Below are 23,474 nucleotides of genomic sequence, written 5' to 3'. Positions count from 1 at the left end.
ATTGGGAGCACGCAAAACACAAGGCTTGGTAGGATATACAGATGACATTTATTTAATTACTTTATTATTTATGCTACTGAATGCTATATTCGTAGTAGGTATTTCTATAATTATATCGATAGATCATGCGTGAATCCGTAGAATGCGTGAGGTTTGCCGCGCGAGTTTTACAGCCCGTGTGTGAACGCGTATGTTATAATGATTACGCGTATGTAAATTAATTACAAGGGGAAAAGAGGGGACCGGACGCGAGGGGTGGTTGGGAGGGTGGACGCCGCTCCGAATATGCGGGCGCGCCATCGTCGAAGAAGTCGCCCCTCTCGACGAATCGTCGACCATGCGCGATCAAGAGCTCTTGATCCGCTTCGATTTCTTCAGCTGATCCGCGAAGAATTGTGTGTGCGCGCGCGACTCGATTTATAATACCTAAATTTCTCTCTTTTTTTTTCCTCTCTTCATGCCCTTCGATCGCGACTGATATCGGTCCCTCTCGATCGCGAAACTAATAAACGGGGACTCAATCACTATCTCGAACTTCGGCCTTCAACTCTCTCACTATCAGCTTCCTAATTTTCATTCGATCCCATGAGAAGATCGTCGCTAAAGAGGAACGTCCATAGAAGTCACGTCTGTTCGTGACTTGATAACTCACTCTTGCTTGAAATAGTGAAGGAATTAGACGCGCCTTTCCCTCGGGATAAATTCTCGTTTTTCTCTTCTCTCTCATTTTTTTACAACCACCTTTCGCATATATCGCTGCCGAAATATATTCTTAAATAAGGAATGCAGAGGGATCGAGATAACGATCGAGTCCGAATACATACAGTTAAGAACTTAGCAATATACATATACAAGGACGTATGTAACGCAAGGCGCAGCTCCCATCTAGGGATTGCGATGATCCATTGCCATCATCTTGGATGATCCGATTGGATCAAAATAACTTGACAATAAAATTACTAATATCCTCCTCCGTCGCGATACATTTCGATTGATCATTTAGATCTGTTCTTGTCAGCTGCAACTCTTTTCACGCTTTCTACACTTAAAACGAAGCAACTATACGTTTACGCTTTGGAAAGAGAAAAAAGGAAGAGGAAAAGCGTAGAAGGTGCATCCAGAAAGAACAGACTAAATGAATGAAGCGGCCAGAGAGAAGATCCGCAGAAAATCTTCTTATGGAACTTACATATTCTATTCTTTATACAAAATACCATGTAGGATATCCTGAATTCAACGCTAGAGAGAGAGCGATCGAGATTACCATTTTTTCTCTTATTTCCTTTCGAAAGTAAGAAGAAATAATAATCTGCTAAATTAATCCGTAAATTATCGAAGATATACTGGGTGCGTTTTGATTTTATGAAAAGAACGATGCGTTTGAAACGATATTTAACAATTGTATACAATCGATGATACAGCAGTGAAATCCGATGATCTTTTCAGTGCTATAGATATTTGAATCAATAGATCATTAGCATAGTAAAACGAGTATGTTACATTTAAGTAGAAACCGCATCGTATGTAAATCTTAAAGAAATTTCTCTCATGTACGGCATATCATTCTCACGTACGAATTGGAATTATATAAAAACGTCGCGCATCCAATCATTGTCTATTAAATTTGTTACAATAAACGTCCTAACAATCATTCATTACCGGCCACAAAGCACAATCGCTCAGACGTAATTATTTTCTCAAAAACAAATACTTTTGTTAATTTAGATAGACATGTTTCTCACAAATCGTAAATATTTGGTGTCTGTAGTATCCAAAAACACCATCTATATATGCACCAATATTATTCAATATAAATTATATAATATCATATGCAAGAATTGCGTTCAAATAAATCGAATTGCACTACTTATAAAAGAATATCATAATGTACTTAATAATTATAAAATAATTATAATATAATATTTAATAATAATAAGTTATAAGAAACAAGACTGTTACATAAATAAATCAACTAAATAAGAGGAGCGCTACTTCCGATCAAAAATAAAAAATATCTATTCAAAATAATTATGAAAACATTCTAATATTTGCATTATCATATCACCATCTTTTACGAAATCCACCATCTTGGTGAAAATAAAGATTAAACGTGCTAAATTGAAATTGAAGTACATATTTTACATATCATAACTAATTATAGTTATTCTTTTTTCAATAGAGAAAGAAAATTCGTGAGACAACTTCGAATACTCAAGTTCATTTTATAAACACAAAGTTAACATACTAAATCGTGCAATATGAAACTAATCGTAAATGATCATCACAAGACATAATCGCGGAAGAGTACAAGTCCTAGCAAAATACTTTGTAACCGGCCACATGTAAATTAAACATTCCTCCTTTTCATTGTAAGCTTGCTTTGGTTCATGATGATATAATCGCATATTTATCGTATAGTAGAAGCAAATTTGGTCCTCGATCGTGACGAAATACCAAAGATCTTCCACGTTCAGGCGACGCAACTTTCATCCTTGTGCTTATAAACGTCTTATTGCGCCACTACTGGCGACTTTACATATCCATGGCTACATAATGAAATATTCTTCGTTTCTCTTTCTTTTTCTTTTTTGACCGATTAATCCTTCTGGTCCACATCACACGCGTCGATCAACCTTGTCCTTGGGCTCTATGACGATAATCAATGATTTGATTCGAACCCTCGAATTAGGTTTCAATTAACAACATATTTTTCAATTTTACTAGCTATGATCAGGCTAGTGTCCGGCTCTTCCCAAATCACAATCAAATAAAGCTACAGACAAAGAGTTAATCATAATTAACTTGGACGACCAATCCTCGATTGTACGATACGAACTTGACTGTATAACAAAGATCTCAATGGAGATTGTTGTACAGAACGAATGAACTGCGATTGAGATCATTTAGAAAATTTCACGGATTTATCCTGGAAACGATCGTAATCGTAAAAATTTCAGAAATTTAACGTTTATACTAATATAATACTATCACACACACGCACACTCTCTCTCTCTCTCTCTCTCTTTCTCTCTCTCTCTCTCTTTTCGTCATCACTAAATAAGATATTGGAACAACGTTCGCGGTTGTATCCTAAGAGTGAACGTATGCTAAGCGAACGAGTAACAAACGTATAGTAAATGCGAGTTTTAACCAGCTGAAGTTCGAGAAATATTTACTTCGCATACAGGGAATGCAGATAAAAAAGAGAACGATCGATTACTCGAGTATCCGATAAGCGTTTGCTTCGACTGGAAATTTCCGCACGTTGCGGAAAATTTTAAGTAAGCTCGACCGCGTTACTCGTTCACTCAGAATGACGTATCCACCTCAAGGATAACAACACTATCAATGTTCGATACTGTACAACATCGCTGTGCGAGAACGTCGGTCGACATGTGAGAGTCGCGCGAAATCGATGCTCTCTTTCTCTCTGTCTCTGTCTCGAAGATCTCTCCCTGATCTCGTCCTGACATCGTGGTCCTCCTTGTAGCAGCGCGCGACAAAAAGAATGGATCACCAATGCGCGCAAGAGATCCTTCTTGCGCCCTTCTTCACGGAGATCGATCTACGCCGTTCGACGGCTCGGAAAGAAGAGAGGAGAGGAAGATCTTATACGTGGTGAGGTGCAGCAAAGGTTTCATCCGAGAAAAGGATGAATAGGAAACGTATGAGGAGAGTGATTTCCACGGCGAAGGGAGAAGACGGAGAGATGAAGGGGAGAGGGAGGGAGAAGAGAATGGAAATAATCCTTCTCGGACTAAAGGAAGAAAGGAAATCGATTGCGTTTATCTCTTATATTGTTAATTTGGTCTCGGGGTCCAACGACTCGTGAAGAGTTATTGTATGAAATAATCGGGATGGTCTGAGTCCTTCTCAAACCTCTTCGCCTCCTCCTGCATGCTCTCCTTGATCTTCAGGATGGCCGCCGACTCGGTCTGATCCTGCGAATCAACCAACACCAGGCCGGTTACACGTAAACGATCAGGCAAGCCCATCAACCTTGCCCAAGTTTTTCCGTGCGCAGCGTCTTTCACCAGCGTGATTCGCGGGACCCTCGATAATCGCGCGTCGGAATTTCGGTTAAGAGTTTCCAGTTTTCATAGCCCGAGCGATAAATGTCCAGCCAAATATTTTCCTCTCGTTGCCGCGCGTAAGGAACGCGTATACCAGGAATCTGCCCAGTAATTTCTTCCCAGATAACGAAGGAGAGAACGTATGTATCATCGTGACTCGCAGGAGCCACGACGGTGGACGAATACCGAGGAGTCCCGCGAAATAAAATCCGTCTTCACCCCCGTGTGTGAAAACGCTGGCCGGTGAATAAAACGCTTTTAAAAGCGCAACGTGATGGCGGTGCGTCGTGAAGGGGCCGGGCTCGTGAAACGAAAAACTCCGTGGGACAGGGACACTGAGGAGGTGTCGGTCTCGTTGTCGGGAACCGGAAGAAAAGTTGGAGCTTGAGGTACTGTTTGCTTAAGGGTGCTCTGACCCACAACACATGGACGTTACGTAAGATAGTGAAGCCCGTGTCGAGCTGAACATAATACAGCAATAAGAATAATAACGATAATAATATTAATGATGATGTGATGATGATAATAATAATAATAATAATAATAAAAATAATAATAAAACACAACGAAAAATTCATTATCGTCGCCTGCCCCCCCCACGCACGCACACCTCACCGATTATAAACGACAGGTAGTACAGTGAAAAAAAAGGTACTCTAGAGAAACTCGACGTGTCGTCCTTCACACACTTATGTTTTTTCTCCCCCATTTTTTTTTTTAGCGGAAGACTCTTCCGCCCCTTCGGAATTTTCGTCTCCGCTTATTTTTTCGTGTCTCGCAATCCATCGATACGCTTTGCGCTGACGCATCCATGTGCTACAGGTCAGTACAGGCTAGTACTATATACAGCTATCTGTTCTGCTCTAGTCCGGTACGTATTTCATACGCAGTGAATACGAGAGAACACTCGAGAAACGTTCAACGAGAGTGCAACATCGATCATGACAATGTGTTCCACAGCCGCCAGCGATAGTGGTGCAACGTCCGACTTAGCGGAGATCAGTGTCCAAGAGTTGGCTTAAAGTCAGCGATTTTTCATTTAAAGAGTAGATACTGATCGCGCTAATTGGACGGATGGTACGAACAAAGCGACGAGTGAAACACAAGTGATGTGTGTTGTGTGATTAGCACAAGTGCAAATACACGGAGACGGATAGTTATATATAAATACGATGATAGCCAGCACCCCTCGGATTGAATCGTAAATAAAAAAGAAAAACGCAATAATCTCAGTGTAACAGGATTACATTTATTGTCTCGATCTCGCCTGGCTTATAGGCATATATTAATTATGTTATCATTCAGCGATACGTTCGGCTTACAACGAGGAGTATATCAAGTAAATTGGCATTAAGGGTACCAAACTGCGCCCGTCCGTTTCACGAGTCTCTATTATTGTTACTGTTATCGATGAACTAGGAACAACATCGCGAAATAAATCGGCATTGTTTCCGCTCGAGGAAACGATTATCATGGAGATCAACAATATCGACAATTGCGATTCGTCGTGCGAATCGCGTTTCAAGCTTCGTACCCTTAATGCGCCGCTTTGCCGAGCTTTTCCTTCACTCATTGACTCGTGTTGTACGTCCTCGCATTAAAAAGAAAAGATTATACGACTCCACAAGCGCGCGTGTACTTTCTTTTCTCCGTTTGACGTATGGGCTTAACGGCAAGACGGCAAGAACTCCGGGATATCGGCAAGCAGTACGTTCTGCGAGGCTATCCTGCAATATCTTTTGTGACAGGCGGCAAACAATTTCGATTAGATAAATTGACAAGCTTTAATTACAAGATAAATCCGTCATCACGTCATCCGCGCGATCGCAAATTTAGCAAATAATTAATTCATAATTATTTCATGTATTTTATCCTCGCGTTCATTATGTCATTTACCATCTGTCGCAAAATATGTGTAAGTATACAAATTTTTGACAATATATAAATGGTGTGAAGCAAAATACTCTGTTTTCTTAATGATCCATCTGTTAATCCACGATCCCAAACCGAAATGAGAAGCGTTAAAGAACGCCCAAGAACGTTCGTAGCAAGGTAGCTTTTGTAAAAAAAAAAACGAGCTTTCACAACGAGACAATAAAAAAAAACTTGCAGCGTCTTGCCGTTTGATCCCAGAGCATGCACTTGCGCATACGCACATTCACTCCTCTCCCCCCCCCTCTCTCTCTCTCTCTCTCTCTCTCTCTCTCTCTCTCTCTCTCTCTCTCTCTCTCACCATTCTCTCCGTGTATTTTTTCTTTTTTTTTTTTACATAAAATTCCATCGATGTCTCGGCATAAGTTAATTTAAACATAACTAATAGCAGCACAGTATAGTCCGGTACTGACCTATAATCAATGCGGACGGATGGATTCCGGGAAATCTCTCGCTTCTCACCCTCATCGCATTTTATCTTCCGTTTCTCTATCTATATTCGCTCTCTAAGGTTCAGTACTCGCATGTCTACGTATCTTATATTCATACAAAAATATTAACGTTTGCATATATATACATATGTATATATATATATATATATATACACACACATATATTATATATATATATATATACACATATATATATATATATATTATATACACAAATATATATTTTTCTTATATACCTCTTTCTCTCTCAAGTACTTCATTTAAGCTACCTGCAGTAAACCATTCGCCTCGCAATATCGCGTAATCTCGAGCTGTTGAACTACCGTTCGCTGAGAGATCCGCTTTTACCGTTGTACAATGTCAATCAGCTACCAGTGTCAAAGGTGAAAGCTACGATCGATTAATTTACATGAAATCATCGTTACTCGAGTCGCAAACGATTAAAAGTACGTAGATTAAAAATTCTGCTTTCAAAAGAGATTCCACCTTTCGTTCTACAGTGACGCTAAAAATTGAGCAAGTGACGAGCTTTACATAGTTTACACGAGAAACGACGGCGAAACTAAGTGTTAGGGATCACGAAACGCGCATTGATTAATTTCTGCACGAATTTAAAAGGAATGATTCTAATTAATTTAATATGTTTATCACCGCGCGAGCGATATTCACGGATTGCATGAAGCCTGATCTATAATGTACTCTTGGCTCCCCGTTTCTGGTTTTTTTCATCTCTTTGTGACCATTTTATTAACAATCATGTTTCTTGTCTTTTCCGAAGTTCATTAATTTTTTTATTCTGACGAGTTATAAATGTCAACTCGGAAAACGAAAAAATAGGATAAGAGGCAAAAAGACGAAAGTTAAAAAATAGCAAAAAGCAAGAAATAAAAAGCAAAGAGCACATTGTGGATCAAGTTTTAGAAAATGATTAGAAACACGATGCGACTTTACATCTAATTATTCTAAAAATTTGGATATCCCGATTGAGAAAAATTGGCAATTAGAGATTTTACAGTACAGTGCGAGCTTCCCTTGTAAAAAATTATTATTAATTCGTTAATCGTTTCTATGCGTTCGTATCAACTTTGCTTCGCGAGCAAGAAACAGTAATCCGTATATATCCCGTTATAGAAATGTATGTACGATACATTAATTTCCATTTGCAAAGCTAATGACGGATGCAAGAAAAACAGAGTGCCTGCTCCTAATATTGGGAACAGACTGTGAGCAAATAATTGGAGGGATTCGGTCTGCGTCATCCTGTCTGTGTTCACTTTATTACAGTCTCGTGATCGTTATTGCAAGATGTGCGAAAGTTGAAACTGCTAGATTCACATTAAGTGTAAAAAGACTGCGCGAGATACACCTTCTCGGAGGAACCCTCACCTGCCGTTTACAGTTTACACCGTTTAACTTTATAATGCAGTAAAGAACGCGCCAAACATCAATTCAGTATCAAGTACAACTCAGAGTGGTGCATTCAAACGAAATTAAAAAAGAAAACAAGAATGTAAAAATCGATTAATAATGCGATCAGTAATCACAGTAGTTATATACGGATAGTTATATACGTATATTCTATCGTGTATGTGTATAAACGTGTATATGAACGTGTGTCTTATGTAACAATCTTCACGTAATTTTTCAGGCACCTTTACTTACGACCTATGTATAATTGTCAAATAAATATAAATAATAAAAAATAATCTGACAAATCTCTTAAGTAAATATTAACTAGCTTCCGTAGTAAAATATAGGTATAATCCAGGGATTGAAGATGGAAACAATTTTACTAGCAATTATTTCGGTATCATACATATATATATGTATGTATATATATGTATGTATTTATTTTTATAAAATCGCAATATCATAAATATCTTGAATTATATTATTCTGCGTCAAACGTGATATACAACTGAAAAGCTTTTCATTATAAATTATAAAAGAAAAGAATACAATAATCAAGTAAAAGTATCTATATTTAATATTTATATGTCATATTTATATGTCATATTTATATGTCAATATAAATACTTTAATTAGTAATAATATCATTATAATACCAAAAAGTTATAACAATATTATTTATACTAATTCATTTTTATTTCGATTATTGCATAACATTATATAATATTATATATTTTTATTATATATTTCATATATATTAAATATATATGAAACACACAAATAAATACCGACAAGTAATCAGCTTTTTTTACCGTTTTCAATCCCTGGTGTAATCATAGTAACGTAAAAAAAAGAATTATAAAATATCTAGTCTTGCAACCTTTTGAGTATTTAAACAAAGCATATACATATCATATTCCTAAACACGGCGAAGCGCACGTGTAAGAATAATTGTTGCTCAAGTATCTGCGCCATTTAGTGATAGTAGTTCAATTAATGAGCGCTTAAGTGCTAATCCTAATCGAGCAGGAGCAATCGATAGCGACCGCACGCTGCGTTTAACACGAATATCATTAACTTTTTTTTTTCTTTTTCGCTCTGGCTTGCTACGAACTTGAACCACTACATGTGCCGGACTATAGCGAAACTAGCCGGAACGCACCATGGAACACGTGAATACGCAGCGAAACTGCGATGTTTTTCCGCATTACATGTATATAACCGGCACACCATGTGCGAAGTCTACGGCATCTACGAACTCGGGGCTGGCTCCAAGGCGACTTGATTTTTTAAAAAAACTGTCGAGAATACAGAGAAGGTGCACGTACGTGATTACTGATAACTCTTTTCGCAAGACTCGCAAAGAACGTCCGCGACGCCGTCACACTTCTAGATTATGACAAAACTTTGCGGATTATCAGGATAACTGAAGATAAAAAACACATTTCTTGTTTCTTTGCTCATAGAAACTTCCGTTTGAAAGATGAAATCACACGTGCGTGCAATAAATACAAAAGAAGTTTGAAAAGAAATTTGTAAGGTGGAGCGTTAAATCGGAAATGAAAATTACGCATAAATAATTATATACATATATATATATATATATATATATATATATATATATATATATACATTTACTGCTACATATAATAATTTTATTCTGAAAAAAAACAATGTTTAAATAAATTTATAAATATTATTTTATAGAGACCAACTTAATTCCGGTCTTATAAGTACAAATTTTTTTTAATAAAAACATCTTGTCGGCCCTTTTCAATTATCAAATAAATCGCCAAAGTTTCAGCAAAATCGAAGACGAAAATGACACGTCGTGACTGTTCCTTGTCATATCCTACTGATAATCTCATATAACAACATATAAGATTAGCATGTAAAATCGTATACGCGATTGAATCAAAAGTTCAATTACTTTGTCGCACGAAAGTAATTTGGTGTTTCATTATCATAAAGCACGCAGAAAGAACTTGAAACACTTACATAAATACGTATAAATTATTTTTCATAAAATCAATATAAATAATAAACTATTAAAAATCAATTGATTATATTAAGTCTCGTCATCTTTCTGCCCACTTTATAACTGCATCGTTAGACGTTATTGTTAGTGTGATAGTAGTTAGACGCAATTTCAGCGAATACAGTTATGACAAATATTAGATGCGACCAAATGACGCTGATTAAATTTACCAAAATACCATGTAACGCGTGATTAAACAGAACACCTTCCGAGAAATTTATAGGGACAAATGATACTCTTGTAAGAAAGCATTAACAAGCCTGTTGGAGCGAGGCTGAGGATAAATCCCTTGAACGAGACTGAACCCATATTATTTTAGCAAAATATGTGAATATCCGCCGTACTGATAGAAGCGCTTGTGGCTGTTAATTGAGATGATTAGAAGGGCAATAAGTTGTAACATGGATTCGTATGTCACAAAAATAAATAAATAAATAGATAGATAATAATTTAAAATAAATTTTTAAAGATTAATACACAATATAAATAATTAGATTAATATACAACATAAAGACAATGAATAAAAGAGGTGATTAGTCAGATCAATGACATACAAATCCACAACAACACGTCGAGTGTGTGATCATTAGAAAAAGTTATCAAACAACCTGTGCATACTTACATTCTCTCCAGGAGCTCCGAATCCACCCAGATTATAATCACCCATTCCGCTGCCGCTATCTTCCCGTGGTGTTCCAGGACCACCATTCGCTGGACTGTTCTTCATCCCATCGAGACCGTCACCGTTTAGAACCGGACCCATTGTATTAGGACCCATAGGTCCCATTGGACCGCCTTCAGGCCCACCGCTCATTGGAAAATCCTAAAATATGTTATAGCATTGCTTGCATGTAATATATATAAATGTTTTAGACATTAATTATTTGTCTGGGACAATATAAAAAAAACTTACAACCCAGATATAGCTTATTAATAAATTTAAAATATAATAAATAATTATTATTATTTAGCCACTTACACCCGGCATATTTCCCCCAGGTACAGGCTTCATAATGGTATACATATTTTCTCCTCCACTATTGCTGCTATCCTGTGGGCTAGGCATAATGGGTGTACCGGGTCCAGGCGGACCCGTTGATCCAGGCGGCCCTCCGTAGTTGCCCGGCGATGACGACGAATAATTCATTGGCTACATCACAAAAAGATGTTAGATATTTGTATTCGTTAAAATAATATTAAATATTAGAAATGTATCGAGAAATAAAAATTGATATGTATTTATCTATACCGTAGATGTGTTGGGTTGCCATTGTTGTCTACCACCTGGAGCAGCCATACTCATCGGTGGCATTCCAGGACCTCCTGGTCCACCTGGACCCAAAGTACTGTTGGGTGGTGGACCTCTCATACCTGGGCCATAACTTCCAGGACCCATCGGTCCCATCCCTGGTCCTCGGGGAGGATTCATTCTTGGATTCATTGGGTTCATTCCTGGTGGACCTATGATAGAAAGTAGAGTTTGTAAATTCAATCGTTAAATAAGGGACTGTTAACGTTTGTTCTAGTTCTATGTTAATGCTAACTGCTAATTACGATTTTGTGGACTAAACGGTAAAAATTATGGATTTGTGAACTTTAAGATAAAGTAACTTGTGTGTGAGAATGGGCTTCATGTGCGATAACATTAAGTGCGGGCTTAAAGTGAGAGTCAAATTGAATCATGCTTTGCCAAAGTCGAGCTCAAGGTAAAGCTGGTGGATGACATGCCGTTCAAGCAACTGTCACCACACAAATTAACATAGTGAAAAGCTCATGCTAAAGATAGAAACAGCATGGTATTAAATTGCGAACAATTATACATTCGAATATAAAAAAACAAAATAATTTCGTTAGCTGTTAATTATTAAAAATTCTTAAAAAATTCTTAAAAAAATTCTTAAATTTTAATTTCAGATAAAAGCGATTTTTTGTTTTATGGATTTTATGCAATAGTGTAACATCTACAGATCACAATTAAATATTATTTCGTAAAGATGTAACGTAACATGATAATCTAAAAATATATTTACTAAACACAAACATGATAAGCCTATCTTTTCTATTTGCATGTAGCATGATTTCATAATACGCAACAAATTTTAATTACTATTAAACTTGTTATAATAACAGATTTAAATACGTTTTGTTAATTTAAAAATGTCCAAAAAAATTCCGCAAAAAAAAGTACATTTACATATATCATTAATTTAGATATACTGGATGAGTTAACCAGAGACTGCAAAATATCTGGAAAAATAAGCATTGTATGAAAAAAATGTTTCAAATAAATCAATGTTTTTGAGGGAGCAATTCTATCCTGCAAAAATTAGCCGCCTCCCACTCCTTCCTAAGGATGGGAGTAACTTTGAAATCTTAAATGGGAACCTTCCCCTACTTTTTATTGCAGATTCGAATTCTACGTCCAAAGATACGTCAATTTTATCTAAACCTTTTTTTTCGATTCCTGATAGATAACTTAATCCCTAAAGCTAAGAACGGATAAAAATTATTGTAGACATCTAAAATAATTCGAAAAACATGTTTCAGATAAAAGTTGCTTTCTTCAACGTAGCATCATTGTGCAATAAAACATGGGGATTCCGCTTGAAGAAGACGAAGGTTAACCAATTTTCGCCGAATGCAGTGCTATCTATCAAAATTGACGATTTTTGGATGTAGAATCCAAATCTGCAATAAAAAGTAGGGATTCCCATTTAAGATTTCAAAGTTACCTCCAGCACTACCCCCAGGGGGGAGGGGAGGGGAGGGCGGGAGGTGGCTAACTTTTGCGGGATAGAATTGCTCCCTCAAAAATATTTAAGATTTATTTGGAATATTTTTTCGTACAATGCTTATTTTTCCAGATATTTTACAGTCTCTGGTTAAAAAACTCATCCAGTATATATATATATATATATATATATATATATATAAATATTTCCAATATATTTTGCACACATACATTAGTAACGATCTTTTTTAAATGTACACAAAGTATTACAAAGTTATTGTGTAATGTGTCGATATAAACTGTATTAAAAAATTACTTATTATGCACAAAACCAAATATACACGTCTATGTACTCAATTGCGATTGTCATGCTGGATGCTAATTCGGATGAGCAAATCATCTTGCAAAAGGGCAAAGCCGGTGCAATTATGAAAATGAAAATAAAAAAAATCGAAGGCAAGGAGGAGAAAAAAATAAAAGTTAGGCTTGACTAAGTCATGTGAGTGTGATTTGGGTTGCTTCCTACCTTGCCACCCTACAAATTCTCCAGCTTCGCCTGAGGAACACAAGAGCACACATTAGTACGGCAGGTAGGTAAGGTCAGGTTCATGGTAGTAAAGCCTAGTTATTTTGCAGTGGTATAGTAGATAAAATTATTTTTGAATTTAATAATTACACAATTTATTAAAAAATTATTTAAAAGTTATTCTTGAACATACACTGGAATAATCATGTTGACATATATGTGTTTAATTAAATCATATAAACGGATTGAGAGCCAAGCCATTTTATCTATTGCGTAAAAATTCATAATATTTTTATATTTGAATTTTTATATTCATTAATTCGTAATAGTTTAAAAATAGGATATAAACTGCATTTTTTCAAATCAAATTTATGAGATGATAGAATATTCTGAAAAATACATATGACATATGTAACTACATGAATTTATATAAAAAAAATAAAAAAAATTATATAAAAGCATATCAAATAAAATATTTGATAAAAAGACCTATTGAAATACATTTACATACTAAAATACACAAGACTGAATATCTAGCAGTAACAATCGAACACAAACTACACCACTGCTTGTAACTAGACAATTCAAAAACCAATCCACTCCACATCACAGCAATCCAATCCAATTTAAAATATTACTTATTCGTTTATTGCTGTGTGGTTTTTGGTACGCATGCGTCTATGCCATTCTTCTCTCGCAACTCTCGTCAATGCCAGAAAAAAGTAATGAAACACTGGCATAAAAAAGATCTCTTACCTTGCCTGGTAGGATCCATACTATTTGGCATCATTGGTTGTCCTGGTGGCTGTAAAAAAAATAACAAATTTATAACTCTATTATTTATAATATCTATAATACTGTTATTTATAATATCTACAATACAGGTTTAAATATATTTAAGAATTAAAATTATGAATAGATGTAAAATAGACATTGGCAAAATAAAGGCACTTTATATGTAAATATTATTTTATTTATTTATTTATTTAAATCATAATATATGAATTAAATTCTCGTACTTACTCCATTAAAGTCATTTCCCATTTGTGGCATACGTACTCCAGGTCGTGGTCCTGCTGGATATCTAGGGCCCATAAACTGTAACAGAAAATAAACATTCATCAAATTGATCATATAACAAAATATATTGAGTTCATAATTGGAAGGTGTAAATTAAGTATCCATAAAGTGTCAATCATGATTACTATACACAGAATTGACTAGATATAGTATAAATATCAGGCAGCCACAATAAGCAATCCGTGAGATGATAGGCCATAAAATATGCATTTCGAGTTCATCGCAGCACATTAGTTGGTTATCATTACACAACATTCCTAAGCCCAAATTTGTAGATGAGATTTATAATATAACATGAACATAATATTCTAAACTATCGTAGAACTTTTTTAATAAACCTATGTTTCTGTATAAAGACAAAACCACGAAGGACATTATGAAGGAAACAATTATAGCGATTGTGGCGACAATTATGAATTTCGGTTATACCATGATATGGTGCGATGACACAGCGGAATAAGTGATTCTTCATGAGTGAGAGTGTATGTGTTGAATGAGGCTTACCTGGGTGGACATCATCTGCGAGTGTGGGGGCGGGGGTGGCTGGGGGTGCTGGGGGGATGGCTGTGATGAGGGGTGTGTGGGCGGAGATGGTCGCATTGTCGAGTTGTTCTGCAACAAGCAACGCAAACGACAGACATGTAGCAACACTGCGATCCAGGCAACAGCTAGACTAGAAGGCTTTGGGGATGATTGTGTTAATACTATGATCGGTCTCAGCATCTTAAGTTATCCGACAGAAAGTTGTAATTAGGAAAAATCGTTCTAATGACGTTTCAGTGTTTCTGTCGTTGTGCACCCTCTTTTCATAATTACAACCTGTATATGAAATGATTTTAAACTGTGAAACAAGACATACAAGAGAATATGAAAAGATGCCAATCAATTATAAAATGTACAGCGTTATAGAACGTAAAACGATTTCGTTGGAAAGAATATATGATGATTCCTAAGCATTACAGGATACCTATGTATGTAGAGAGAGCTAGAAACAATTTATATCACTCACATATTGTGTAGCATATTATTTTTCTCTAATCTAGTAGGGGACGACTACTTTGACAAGCAACAGATGCATACTTTTCTTAATTTTCTTTTTTCCACATACATTTTATATTATTTCTAGTTTTTCATTTATAATAAATGGTCATAAATATTATCATTAAAATCAATGATATAAGATCATATTTATACCATTATATAAATAAATAAAGAATAAATCTTAAATACTGATAAGAAAAGATAAAAAATTTATATCTTTTGCATGTAATTATAATCTTTAATAAATGTATGATTATATATGATTATATATTAAACTATAAATTTATAGAATTACATACATATTTACATACATATATCATGTATTTTGAAAAATTATAAATCTTTTTAATTTTTATATATAATTAATCATATAACAAATAATTATTATAATAATATCTATGAAATCAACGTTTGTCAAATAATACAAATAATATCATGGATCGTTTGTAAAAAAAACTAAACTACATTTCTAAGCAGGCTTCCATGTTAGTTGTCCCATACATTCTAAAGAATATAACTTTGGCTGGCTATGTAATCTAAGAAAATATTAAAATGTCAATTTATATTTTGCAAATAAATGTTTGTATATGACGAATGGAACAATAATGTCTCTATCCTACAATCTTTTTGTGTTACTGCGACATGACCAGCACAAAGTAATATACTCTTCATGATATGCTTACTGTACCACAATATTGTGCTCTAAATATATTCTAACATCTATATAATCCTGTTCTTCATAGAGTTTCTAGATTTGTTTTATGCGCCAAGAAGATGAAACAGTGAAAATGGTACAAGAACGCACATACAAGTATTAGATAGAGAGCAGAGAGAAAGTAAGTACATATATACAGTATAGAGACAAGCATGACATAAGAACGTCTTTTGAATATACATTTGTTTCAAAACAAGTTAATCACGACTACGGCTAATGTGTGTATATTTATCGGTAATAGGGATATATAAATATATTTAAGTTAAATAATTATCATGTAAAAATGTATAACATATAATTCATTTTTCGAACGCAATCAAAAGAAAGACGAACAAATTGTACAAAAATCGGTTCTGTCACTTATTTACATATGTAGCTTATTTAAAAATTATTTAAAATTATCTATATCGATAATTATTTTCTAAACAATAACCTAAATTAAATATTAACAAGTTCTTCATTTACTTACTTAGATGTTTTCTATATATTTCTTCTTAATTTATTAATTTAATTAAATTATATTTTCTTACTAGATTTGGTTAGGTTACAATCTTTATTTTTAAAATAGCTTAATTGTGTACTATTATGCTTTGAATCAAGTGTAAATTTTTAATAAAGGACTATGCATAACAATGATAACAAATACATGACTATGTGTGTGTGTGTATGTGTGTAATGCACACATACACATATCTAGTGTATAAAAATATACGCTTTAGATTTATATTTGAAATCATTTTAAATTTTCAAAGCATTAATATCTTTGTTTTTCAAAATATTTAATGATTTTTGTATAAAATTTATTTGAAACTATTTCAGAAAAAATGCTATCACTACAACACAAGTAATAATTTGAATAGAATAAATCTTTTAATTTTAATTAAAATTATCAAAATATGTATATAATATTAAGTAAAATCAAAATGTAATTATGTGACGACCGATTTAAAATAATAGCTTTTTCACTTTATGTATTCTGTAAGTAAAGATAAAAACGAATGATATTAAGACATTTTTATGTTATGAAAACTCACTGGAAAGAAAGCAGGAGGCATGGGACCACCAGGCATTCCGTCGTTTGGTGGCATTTGACCAATTGGAGATGGGGCTGGCCCAGCATTCTGTAAGTATTTCAATTTCATTTCAATTTCTAATATTAATTTTCTTCTTTGTGGAGAAAAGATATTTAAATTTAAAAAAGTATATATACTAATTATATGATTCTTTATAATTATCAATATAAACAAGTGTTAAAATATAAAGTTTAAATATATGCTTAACGATTTATATATTAACATATTTGACATAAATTTTTTAACTTACATGTGCAATTCCATTGACGTTGTAAGCACTATTCACGAATCCCTGATAACAGAACATGTGTCAATGTAAATAATATGCAAAACAAATGCAAACGCATTTATGTTTAATATTAATTGATTCAATATCAAACAATCGATAATTTTATGCGAATTATAAAAGAGTATTAGAGTCATTAATATAATTACATAGTCATGAAATGCTTTGGCCTCACTGCTGTGTTCACAAGAATCTCTTCTCTCGGGCGCTGCGCAGTACAGATCCCAAAAGACACTGTAAAAAAATGTTATAACGATTATTTTACACTGAAACATCCCTACGACAATTTCTTTAATGTAACATAGTATACCTACCACCACCAAGAGTGCAAAAACCCAGGTGGCTCTCCCAGCGTAATATTTTTCTCCCATCGAATCTAAACAAGCAGAGTAAATCGTATTGTAGTAAAACAATAGTTTGCAATAATACAGAGATAAAAGGTTTACATAGATCAAAAAAATCATTCTACCTCTGACAGAAAAGTTTGTGCTGCTTTTTGTGCTCCTACATGTAACAAGTATTCGTACACATAAAGCGCCAATCTGAAAACATGATTAACCATTAGCCATTAATAAAATTAAGTAGATAATTTCAAGCGAGAACTAACTTGACACAGCAAGAGGAAACGTAAAAAAAGGCAGGCAGGGTTACGTAAACGAGGAGGAATCGGTATCCATCATTCGTCTTTCTCTCTTTTTTTTTAGAAAGCCCGTACTTAACTCGAAGCCACCTCGACAATAACACGGATCCGTTCGTTAAACGTGAAGTTAACGCTGACTTTCCCCGCGCAAGGCAGGCAACGCGCGGCTGGATGCATCGTCGAGTGAGCCCGCGCACCGAGAGAAGAACCGGGCGATACAAACATGGCGCGGGAATCGGAAACCGCGAATCGGAGCGGAGCGGAGCGGAGCGCGTATGCGGTTCCACGGTGATTGACAGCACGCGCGAATCAATTGCCTCTCGCGAGAAAGCGGGTTACGCGCGAGCTAGACAATCTTCCCTGGCCGGGTCGATTTAGTTTTTTTTTTCCATCCTCGATTTCGTTTTTCCCATCCTCAATTTTCCGATTTCCGGAGCACACAGCTAACTTTAATCCCCGAGGGGCCGTCTAGGGGTCTGATTCGGGAAAAGTGTACTTCATACGAAAAACTAGAGAAATTTATAATATATATAACATATATCATAGTATTTGCGTATATTTTCGTACGCGATATTTATCAAGAATTTTCCAGGCCCTGGGGAGCGTTCCGTTTCACGAATAATGTGTAGGACGTATTATTTTATTTTTGTTTAATATTCGATGAACAACAAGGGGAAAATACATCATGAATTGAAAAAAATGATGTAAAATGAATAGCATTATTTTAATTGAAAACAATTTATTTATTCAATAACACTCAATGAAACAAATAAAATTTTATCAAAACAAGAGTATAACGTATTTGTTTCATTAATAATGTTATTGATTCAACAAAAATATTTTCAAATTAATAAAATATTAAAATATATTGAAATAATGCTGTTGATAACATTATTCTTTTTCAGTGTGTGCATACGTAAAACGGAGCTCACTCTTGTGCTCGATTCTGTAACTTAACGATAATTCAATATCGTTACATCGTCATTACGCAGTATGTCTTTTTTTATTAAAAAAAAAATTCCTCCCAACCAATTCCATCACTGTATAATATCTGCGACAATAATAATAAATATTATATGTTAAGAATTAATAATTATTGTATGTTAACAATATATGATAATAATAATTATTATATGTTAAGAATTACAAAATTGGAAAAATTGGAACGTCCTTAAGGCTGTCACACTACGTTTTAAGAATTCCGAATTGGAGATTAAAATTTGCTCAGAGTCAGATAATTTTAATTTCAATCCATTCCATTCCGACTGGTTGAATTCTAATCTCTAATTCACAATTCCAAATCTTCAATGCGGAATGCTAAGAGAGATAAAACGACATTTGTGCCTTATGTCACTAATGCCCATTTCTCTATCAATATAATTTAATTTTAATCTCGGTTCAACTGACTCTTCAGTTTTTTCTAATTCTAAGAATTAGAGAAAAATTAAGAGTAAGTTAAACCGAGATTAAAGTTAATCTACATTCGGTGGAAATGGACCTACATAAATGGAAAGCGCCAAGACAAACATTTTACACGGACGTGAGACATCCTCTGGATGTCTTCAGGACGTCCTACGGAAATCTGTGCCATATGGGAAGTTTCTCGAATTCGAGACCACAAACTGGTCGATCGATTGGATTACAATTCTCAATCCGTATCGCAATCAGAACTGCGATCTGGAAGGGGCCGAGGTATCGCGAGTTGCGAGTTAATTACGACTGTTACGACAATCAGTCGCATCGGCGGTTTATGACCGGCTAATTCCAGTTAACGACTGCTCCCGACCTCATTCCGTAGCTAAAACGTTAAGTTTGTTCACTCAAGCGAACTTCGCTTTCCTAGCATATATTATACTCGCGATATTTAGAGAAGGAAGACGATAGAGAGAAACGAAAGGCGCGAGAAACGAAGCCTGAGTTTAAAAACTTTCGAGTGCGGCAACTCGAGATATCGCCTAACGCCGTAGACAAAAAGATCGATACATCGGCAACTTCGTGCGATCAGTCTAAATAATTTCAAATTGAAGAAGTGACATAGGTGAGATTCGCCGGCTAGTAATTATAATTGTAATGTAATCAATTTAATTAATTGTAATCTAACTTTCCAATATCTCCTTCCACTAATATAGATTAACTTTAATATCGGTTCAACTTACTCTTCAACTTTTTCCAAGTCTAAGAGAAGATGAGTATAAGTTGAACCGAGATTAAAGTTAATCTACATTGATAAAAACGAGCGTAATTCAACTTGATTTAATTTCCTACTGATTTTGATATCGCTCATATTCATCCGTCCATTGACGTTCGTTTCGCATTATTGAGATCCAGGGCTGCTCCAATTCATGCTCACAACGCTCATGAGCACAATTTCTCCTTGTTTTTTCCCCTTTGGGTGCTTTTCATTTAGTGACACGAGCCGACACAAACATCATTTTATCTCTCTTGAACTTAATTTAACTTATGAATGAACTTAATCTGATGAGAATGTAAAAATTGTATTTCCTTTAATTAATCAAAAAAACTGATGATTTTATAACGAATAACTTTTGAGTTATCATTACAAAACCTTCAATTTAGTGATTGAGCATAGCTAGAAAAACACAATTTTTACATTATCATCAGGTTAAGTAAAGCTAAATATGAATCACAAATTAATTAGAAAATAAAAAACAAGATTTCGATATACGAATAACAAAGACAGAACGACTTATGAAATCGACTTGACTCAAATGGAAAGTCTTTGATGAACAATAAGGATGAAATGACTAGTGTTCAGCAGAAGAAAGAGTTTTCCAACTTTTGTAAAATTCTTTAATATGAATAATTGATACAGTTAGGTTCAATGAGTAACTATAATAAGGTCAAGATCAATCATATTAATTTGGATCTCATTCATGCTTTATATTTCTTTTCTTCGAAAAACTAGGAGCATTGAGTAATTAATTATAACATTTATATACCTTTTTTTTAAATACATAACCTTCCAGATACTTCCTAAAGATATTGAAGTATATGTAAGAATCACTTAGTAATTTTTGTATATCTGTTAAAGTGATAATTAATTCAGGACACGAAAGACCGATCATATATAGTAAAGGACTGGAAAATCATTGCGTATACTGAAGATTAAAGAATTTTATAGTTGTAAAGCGCTGTTTTTTTTTTTTTTGCTAAAGGCAACCAATGATTCTATGAGTGAATTGGACCAACCCGTTTTCGAATTGGGTATTAAAATGATTCGCTCGAAGGCGGAATTCAGAGATTCGCAAAATGTCCCAGCAAACAAACTGACATTATTTGTCATTTTGCACTGGCGAATTCAGAAATTTGTCAAGAAAGGGCCATTGGCTCGTTGCAAACGAAATTTTGTAGGATTAAATAAAAAAAATAGAATATTGAAGTATTATTTAAATTATTGCATTGAAAAATTATCATTTAAATGAATATTTCATAAAACATTTTATTTAAAAATAAATTAATACAAAGAGGAAGAATAATATAACGGAATTCATATTATTTATACATAGGAGTTAATCTTAAATTAAAAAATAAAATTTTTGATAAATTTTAGAAATATTAAAAAAAAAATGTACAACATGCTATAAATATTTTTAAAAGAGGAGATTCAAAGAGGAGGAGACATGACCACCATGATCCTTCCACTCGGTAAATTCAGAGTCATTTTAACATAAAAGATGTCAAGAATGGCCAACGATAAACGCCAGTCCATTTGCTGGGGAAATTACTGAAATCCTCGGGAATTTTCACCTCGCGAGTTTTCTCCTCGCGATGGCGCGTGTCAGCGATCGAGCCTTTCGCACATCAAGTCTCGAATCGATCTCGCGCTGGGGGGGGGGGAGAGGAGGAGGAGGGCGGATATAAGAGAGGAAAGGAGAGGCAAGCAAGGGAGCATCATCATGTATATACGTTCGCGAATGAGAGAAACATACAAAAGAGGAAAGCGAGAGAAGAGAGAAGAACAAACGAATGGCTCATCGGCCATCGGTAGGTAAACTGGATTAACCCGACGAACCGGGTTCTCCGGTCGCGATGTACGCGCGATGCACACGCTCCGAGCAAAAAGAACCGGCGAGACGACGAAGGGGGTAGTGGAGAGGGAAGAGCCCGCGCGGATGGAGCGAGCGGGGTCTCTGGGTGCGCAGAGGGGTGGCGGGAGGGGTAGAAGGGAGTCGGGAGGCAAGAGGATGCCCGAGAAAAATGGAGTTATACCGAGCGATCAATGGCCGGTCGGAATTTTCACAACGGAACGCCAATCATCTTTATTTTTCCCTTTCTCTCTCTCTCTCTCTCTCCCTCTCTCTCTCACTCTCCTTCAATTCTCGCTGAATGATACGATACGTACTTTTCCCTCGCCTGAGAATCCGAGGGCACCGCCGATCCTTTTCCCTTCGCGTACATGGTCGCCGTGGTGGCCGGTCAATGCTTCTGGCGTAAACACAAGTGCACCGCCGTTCCTTCGTATAGCCGCGCTGGACGGCTAGAGTGGAGTTAAAAAGGGAGATATCGAGGACTCTCTCGTCGAGTCTCACGGACGCGCTACGCGCGGTTCTCCGTGTTGTATACGTGTGCGGCGTCTGTCTCGCTTCACCCGAGAGCGAACGGCGAACGGTAATTGCTCGGCGTGCTTACGTCGTCGACGTACGCCGTGTCAAATGAAATGCGACCCCGAGGAAAAGGTGCTCGTACACAAAACGTATACACAGATCACGCACACACATACACACACGCACGCACGCACACACACTCTTTTAATTTACGTCCGTCTCTTTCCCGCTCGCTGCAACACAGAAAGGAGTCTCGCGGGAGGTATTTCCGTCTCACTCTCTCTCTCTCTCTTTCTCCCCCTCTTCCTCACCACCTTCACGTCTTGCTCGTTCGCTCGCTCACTCGTGTGCCGACAAGAAGGTCTTCTCCGTCCCGCTTTCGTCGCGTCGCGTCACGTCACGAACACGTCGCGTCACAACTGGAGCGAGGTGCCTGCTGCTGCGCGATACTGGAGCGACACGGTGCGACGCATCACGACGACGTCGTCGTCGTCGTCGTCGTCGTCGTCGTAATCGTCGTAATCGTCAGCGGTTGGTTCAGGTGCGTCGCTGGGGGCGCCTCGTCGTCGTCGCCAGCACTGTCGCTGTCGCTGTCGCTGCCGCCGTCCAAGTCCTCATCGTTTCTTCTACGACTTCCTTCCTGCAACCTCACAGTTTTTCCGGTATCGTGCCTTCACGAATTCGCGTTACCGTTCGAACGTGACGCCGTCCTATTGTCTTGGATCGCAATCGTTACCGACGTTGTCGTCGTCAGCTCACTTCACTCCGTATGCTCGCTCGCTAACCACTGTGACTGTCGCCTCGTACTCGGTACTCGTCGTTGCGTATCGAAGACGAACAACCCACTCGTCGTCGTTGTCGTTGTTATTGTTGTTGTCGCCGCCGGACGCGGCTCTCGTCCTTCGACGAATC

The 23,474-nt window shown here is 36.1% G+C and overlaps 1 protein-coding gene across 5 annotated transcripts; it reads right to left on the bottom strand.

The window, feature by feature from the left end:
* Positions 1-25: 25 nt before the first annotated feature.
* Ssdp (Sequence-specific single-stranded DNA-binding protein) lies at positions 26-22,704 on the bottom strand. Of its 5 annotated transcripts, none has more exons than XM_087407856.1 (14): positions 22,361-22,704; positions 17,827-17,899; positions 17,672-17,733; positions 17,507-17,591; positions 17,322-17,363; positions 17,033-17,119; positions 14,747-14,854; positions 14,186-14,260; positions 13,919-13,967; positions 13,163-13,192; positions 11,155-11,366; positions 10,885-11,055; positions 10,528-10,728; positions 26-3,941 (listed from the first exon to the last, which is right to left on the bottom strand). In XM_087407856.1, the coding sequence occupies exons 1-14, from the start codon at positions 22,414-22,416 to the stop codon at positions 3,837-3,839; spliced, it is 1,356 nt and encodes a 451-aa protein (XP_087263982.1). In that variant the 5' UTR covers positions 22,417-22,704; the 3' UTR covers positions 26-3,836. The 5 variants fall into 5 exon arrangements, with proteins under 5 accessions (XP_087263982.1, XP_087263983.1, XP_011068472.1 ...); XM_087407858.1 differs by lacking the exon at positions 26-3,941 and adding an exon at positions 5,301-9,165; XM_087407857.1 differs by lacking the exon at positions 13,163-13,192.
* Positions 22,705-23,474: the final 770 nt, after the last annotated feature.

This window comes from Acromyrmex echinatior, chromosome 7 (genome assembly GCF_024713525.1).
Source record: "Acromyrmex echinatior isolate Ae372 chromosome 7, ASM2471352v2, whole genome shotgun sequence".
Taxonomy (NCBI): domain Eukaryota; kingdom Metazoa; phylum Arthropoda; class Insecta; order Hymenoptera; family Formicidae; genus Acromyrmex; species Acromyrmex echinatior.
The sequence above is the reverse complement of the archived record's forward strand: the minus strand, read 5'-3'. Positions and strand labels throughout refer to the sequence as shown.

Coding starts and splice junctions, on each gene's coding strand:
- Ssdp (XM_087407856.1), bottom strand. CDS start 22,416: ATGTACGCGAAGGGAAAAGGATCGGCGGTGCCCTCGGATTCTCAGGCG. Junction 11,367..13,162: donor AGAATTTGTAGGGTGGCAAG/GTAGGAAGCAAC, acceptor TTTCTATCATAG/GTCCACCAGGAATGAACCCA. Junction 10,729..10,884: donor CTGGGGGAAATATGCCGGGT/GTAAGTGGCTAA, acceptor AACATATTTTAG/GATTTTCCAATGAGCGGTGG.